The following is a 5748-nucleotide window of genomic DNA, read 5'->3' as shown; positions in this document are numbered from 1 at the left end:
CACACACACATATATATATATATATATATACATATATATGTATAGGTATAAAAAAGTATTCATACATTTTTTGGAGCATCGTGGAAAATGTCCATGCGATCAGGAAAGGTAATACCTGCTTGCGTTATGTTTGTGCATATTTCAGATTCATTAATAACTTGAAGTGCATCATTATATTCCTTCGCTTCTAACAGACACCTCACAGTTAAGTAATGGCACATTACATCACGCTGTATCAATAGATTATTATTTAATAAATTGTGTAGAATAAAATACAATGATATTCAATGTATTATAAAACGAGATAGAGTGTAAATTGTATCCAGATAAAATCAATGGTAAATTACAATTACCTTCTGTAATCCATATCTTTTTATAAGATGTGCAGCACGATGATACTGTTTCATAAGGTACATACATTGCGCTAGAGTGCATATATCTTTTGGGTTCTCATTACTCAGCGATACAACTTTGTCAGCCCAAAACAAGGCGGCACTATATAGGTGCTGGAAGTAAATACAAATTTTTTTTTAATAGACGCGATGACAGATAGGGCGATATTATTTTATAATTACGATGCTCACCAAATCGATATATGATTTGACTAATTTTCTACAATTTTCCAGGTCAATAATCTCGTCCAACATGTTGTGCACACTGTTATTATCGGTATCGCAATGTGACATGTTCAATTCCAATTTACTTCAATTTTGTATGTTAAAATAGGTTAGGATTAATCTTCGAAGCAACCTAAACGCGTAGGAGTAACGAAGATGAACCAACCACACAACATCTCTCGCGCTAACAGCTTTTTGTAAACAAAGAAGGCCGTACTCCGATATACACTGCCACTACTGCTAGTATTAAAAATCTATAGTTATCGTTACGTGAACTGTAGTTTTTTTCAGCACTGGCAGCATGGTGGATTTCTATGTTTCTTCCATTACAACTGGCAGTAGACTTTTCTCTGTTGCGCAGTAACGTTTTGCGCAGCATTATAGGCATAGGCTGCGTTCCATTTAACGCTCACACGCGAGCAAGCATCGTTTGTGTTTGTTTAATGCATGATCTACAATAGGTAGTAGCAGCAGTGAATTAAGGAGTAGATACAGAAATCGACTAATTATATAGTTGAAGAAAACATAGTTGTGAGAAAAATAATCAACTATATATTGGTTGATTTCTACGCCTCCTTAATCAATTACTGTTACTGCCCATTGTAGATCATGCATAACATTTGATAAATGACAAGGATGAAATGATTCTACGAGCGTTATACACGTTAAGTGGAACACCATAGGGTACGATCAACACGATACTATAAATGTTTTAAAGCAATTTTTGATTGATCAATTTGTAAAATTCTTTTTTCTAATTGATCAACCAAACGCTTCAAAGCATTTGTAGTGAGACTTTGACCGCAGTCATAGTCAAATATTCAATTTAAAAGTTATATTTGGAAAATTATGAAAGTTATGGGCTAATTTCACGCCAGTTACTTTATCCGCTGATTAACTTTGAGTATTGCCAACTGCTAAACTGAAAATTCATCTTTAATCTAATTTCGAAGGTATATATTTGTAAAAAATAGTCAAATATATTTACATTTCAATGTTTTATTTATTATCTCCACCCCACAACATTTTTTCTTTATTATTACTAACAAGAATAAGTTAGAAAGACAGATTTTGAAATCTTGTTGGTTCTGATGATGAAGTTAATCGACGGATAAGTTTAACTGGTGTTGATGAAATTAGCCCTATATTTCTAAAGTTATTAAATTCAGAAAATTGGATTTTAAAAATTATTAAACTCTAGGATTAAATAAATATATATGATATGCGCATGCAAATCATGTTTGAAATTACAAGTTTTGCTAAGTTTATTATATATCATATAATTGATTTTTTGTATTACTTATTTCGCTTTAAAAAAAATAATAACATTATCAAATAAAAAAAAATAATACACATGATATATCGAATCGAATCTGTGCAAAATATTAAATATTTACACTAATGATTCTTATTTTTAATTGACATGATTTCAAAATGCAATAAAACATCAGAATTTGTACCATTTATATTTGCAATATATTAAATAATTATTAGATACAATCATGTGTGCGAGATAGTAATTTAAAGTCATATCGTTTCTATATACAATTTTGTTTTTTTCCCTCGCTGCTTTTACTTTCTCCATTTCGTAATATTTTAACAATCTTTTTCTTCATCTCGTGAGAATCTTAATTATTATGACACGTGTTGCATACATCAGATATACACATAAAACATTGGGTTCTCCTATTGCAGCTCCTTTCACTTTGCGCTTCAATTTTTTAATATCGCATTTCATTGTAATATAAAAATGGGCATCTATTGCGTTAAATAATAATTAGACGATTATATCAACTTCTTTTATCAATATCTTGATATAGAGACGTGTAACATCGGTGAATGAATCTTCAAGATTTACAAATAGCGAGTACGTTACAGGTGCAAATTATCGAAACGAATCGCAAGACATAGCAACAATGATACAAGTTCGCAACTTAAAACGTGTTGAAGGAATGGAAATATATCGGAAGTTTGAGAGTTACAGTCCACTGTATAATTTGCATACATATTCTATTCTTTTTATTCTTTCCGCTTTGATAGACTTTTTTCACCTAGACTTTATCGCAACAATCAATTATTAAATTACATCTTTGTTCTCGTTTGAATCATCTATTCGCATACGTATTCAAAGGTGGACAATAAATCTCAAATGTCCAACACTGACGAAGAAAATCGATTTGACGAGAAGTATCGCGAACATTTAATGAGGTATAATACTGTTGAGTCGATTACTTTAAACTACCTACCCTCAGTTCCAAAGCTTAACACACACGCACTCGATTGCGTTCGCGTATTACAGTATAATTACTTTACTCCGCGTTAATTAATCATTTCGTTCATGAGTCTGTTACAAGAAACTTTGACTCATCCTGACAACATTCACTGACGGGCGGTTTGATCCGTCATTAAATATAACATATTATGATGCGAGGGAGGCACACGCAAAAATAGCTATAAAAATCGCATTGTACATTCACACTTGATCGAGACAATCGAACGCCAAATTAGATTTCCATTTCTCGCACTTTGTATAAAAGAACCTTCCCAAAAAATAGATGAAAAAAAAAGAACACTAAATGAATGCCATTGTTAAGGATGTTTGGTAGATATTTCAAAACAGTTAAAAAAAAAATTGTAAAAAAATTACAGATTATTCTAAAAAATATTTAATAAATAAAAACTAACAAATTTTTTTACTATTCATAAGTTATTTCAAAGAAGTAGAATTTTATATCTGTACTTTAACAGAAATGTATGGAAATGTATTATAAAATAAATCAGAAACCTCACACAATTTTTTAATATAAATACTTTATGTATTCAAGATTATTTATGTAAAGTTACATTGCGACGCAAAAATTAATTGTCTGATAAATAAAGAAAATATTTATTTGTTCTAAATCTTTGTAATTAATAAGTGAATATCGCAATGAAACTTTGTATAAGTTATTTTAAATGTTTAAAGTACTTATACAAAAACATTTCGATTTTTATTATTTTTTAAATTTTAGTTTATAACAATAAAAATAATAACAAATAAAGTAAATAAACTACAAAAATGTGTTGTTTAATAAAAACAGAATGTTATGAACACAACTTTATGTATACATATAGTTTGTTTAAAGTATAAATATTAATATATGTCCATCGAACATCCTTAAGAGTGGAGATTGAGAAATATATGATAATTATGTGCGTATATATACATCACATGGAGATTTAAATCAATCGATACAATAAATAGTTAAAGATAAATACAAAAAGAATAATGCTGATTATTAATAGATTACATAAACGTAGTAACATAATAAACGATAATCAATATCGATAATATGCCCTTTGTAGGTAACCTAAGGGTAGGAGGAACTTATAAATATTACGTCCAAGTATCATTAACTTATTTAAACGTGACTAAGCTTCCTCGCGGTACAGCAGCGCATATGGATTTCGTATAAAATTCGAAGATGTCTTCAACAATTCTCTCGTTATCGTTCTGCCGAAATAAAATCTTACAACGCTCTGCGTGAAACTATAAAATCGCACAAGATGTGATTCGGAAATTCGTCTTACGAAAGGCTACAGCGGAAGAGACCTCACGGAAAACTAAGCAATGCGAACACTCGCGATCAGTCTCCCACAAACATTTTTCGCTACAACGAATTTTTCCGAATATCTTGTACGTAAAAATAGAAAAATCCCAATTAAGGGATTCTGCATCCTACATGTTCGTCGCTCTGATCAATTTACGTCACTATATATATCTTGTCCTAACTCAATATTAATAAATTATTACAAATCAGTTAGTAAATATATATACGTATATATACGGAGCGGACTGGCCGTACCGTGATTATGCCGCGAAGAATTTAGCTCAGCGTGATTAGAAATAGAAATTAGCATAGTTGGCAATGGCAGTACTTGGAAGAATAGAGATACAAATTTTCGTAGACTTCTACCGACTATCACAATGCTTTACAATACTAATATCATAATAGCCCACGATAAAGTTCGTAATTCATCAAACATCGAGCGACCAGTGCAAGAAGACTTTTGTCGCATGTATTGCAGTTTCCTTGCAGAGGTCTTGTACACATTCAACGGATAAATGATTCGAATACTTATTGGATACGATTAACACAGATCGGACACAACAGTTTTTAACATATATCCAAAGTTACACGTACGTACTTCATGTTCATAATAATCATAATAATCGAAAATCAAGAGATTTTGAAAAATAACATTTCAACTTTCCATGTATTTCACTTCTTGATTCATATTACCAAGACATCTCACAGAACCAAAGATATGCAATACCTTGGAAATATGAGATGTATTTGAAGAATAATTATTTCACAGAGTTACATACAAAATTAATTTGTATTTAAATCACGTATCATGTACGCGATTTAAATATCCTAGAATGTTATTTAACAAGTTTTTTTTTCGTATTCCGTCTCTGTGTACTTTTCAAAATTATTACATTGTAGTATTTCCGTTGAAGGTCAAAATTTACATAATCATCGTATTAAGACCTTTATGTATATATATATATATATATCTAGATTTTAAAATGTCTTTAAACGTTTGATGCTTGCAGGTATATACGATTTTCAATCGTTACGATTTTCATAATGAAGCGTATATGTATATTTATGTATAATTATACATACACATATATGTGTTTATAGACAGATATGTATATGCATACATATATCATACTATCGGATGAACTCGAAGTTTTTACTCGACTAAAGTAAAGGCTTAATTTAATTTTTAACGCCTTTTACACTCGTTAGGCTTCGTCATTTTTAGTCGCGTCGGAAATTATTTAATCTATAGTATGATCCCTGATTATTAATCCCTGTAAAACGGAATTTTTCCCGCGCGATTGTATATATAACCAAATTTTACGTACATTAAAAAATTTCAGTTTTCTAAATTTGTGCAGCAGATAATCTTTGGTTACCCAAAAACATCTATCAATATGTAGGTTACTTTCTAGAATAATCTACATTTTCATAAGGCAGAAGCCGTTTTATTATATATTATATGATACTTCTAATTTCAAATCTTAATTAATTGTGGCTATATCATGACCACTGTTAAACGACATTCGTATTAATTTGTG

General features: G+C 30.2%; 1 protein-coding gene across 1 annotated transcript in view; it reads right to left on the bottom strand.

Annotated features, from left to right (window-relative positions):
• The window catches only part of LOC108690038 (cell division cycle protein 16 homolog), a 3266-nt gene extending 2445 nt beyond the window's left edge, over positions 1-821 (bottom strand). The window contains exons 1-3 of the mRNA XM_018197105.1: positions 585-821; positions 354-506; positions 66-230 (exon numbers count right to left, since the gene is read on the bottom strand). Coding sequence (XP_018052594.1) covers positions 66-230; positions 354-506; positions 585-686 — 420 coding nt within the window. The 5' untranslated portion in view covers positions 687-821. The remainder of the gene's footprint in view (positions 1-65; positions 231-353; positions 507-584) is intronic.
• Positions 822-5748: the final 4927 nt, after the last annotated feature.

Source organism: Atta colombica, unplaced genomic scaffold (genome assembly GCF_001594045.1).
Source record: "Atta colombica isolate Treedump-2 unplaced genomic scaffold, Acol1.0 scaffold293, whole genome shotgun sequence".
Lineage (NCBI taxonomy): Eukaryota > Metazoa > Arthropoda > Insecta > Hymenoptera > Formicidae > Atta > Atta colombica.
Note: the sequence above shows the minus strand (reverse complement) of the source record. Positions and strands in the feature narration are given on the sequence as shown.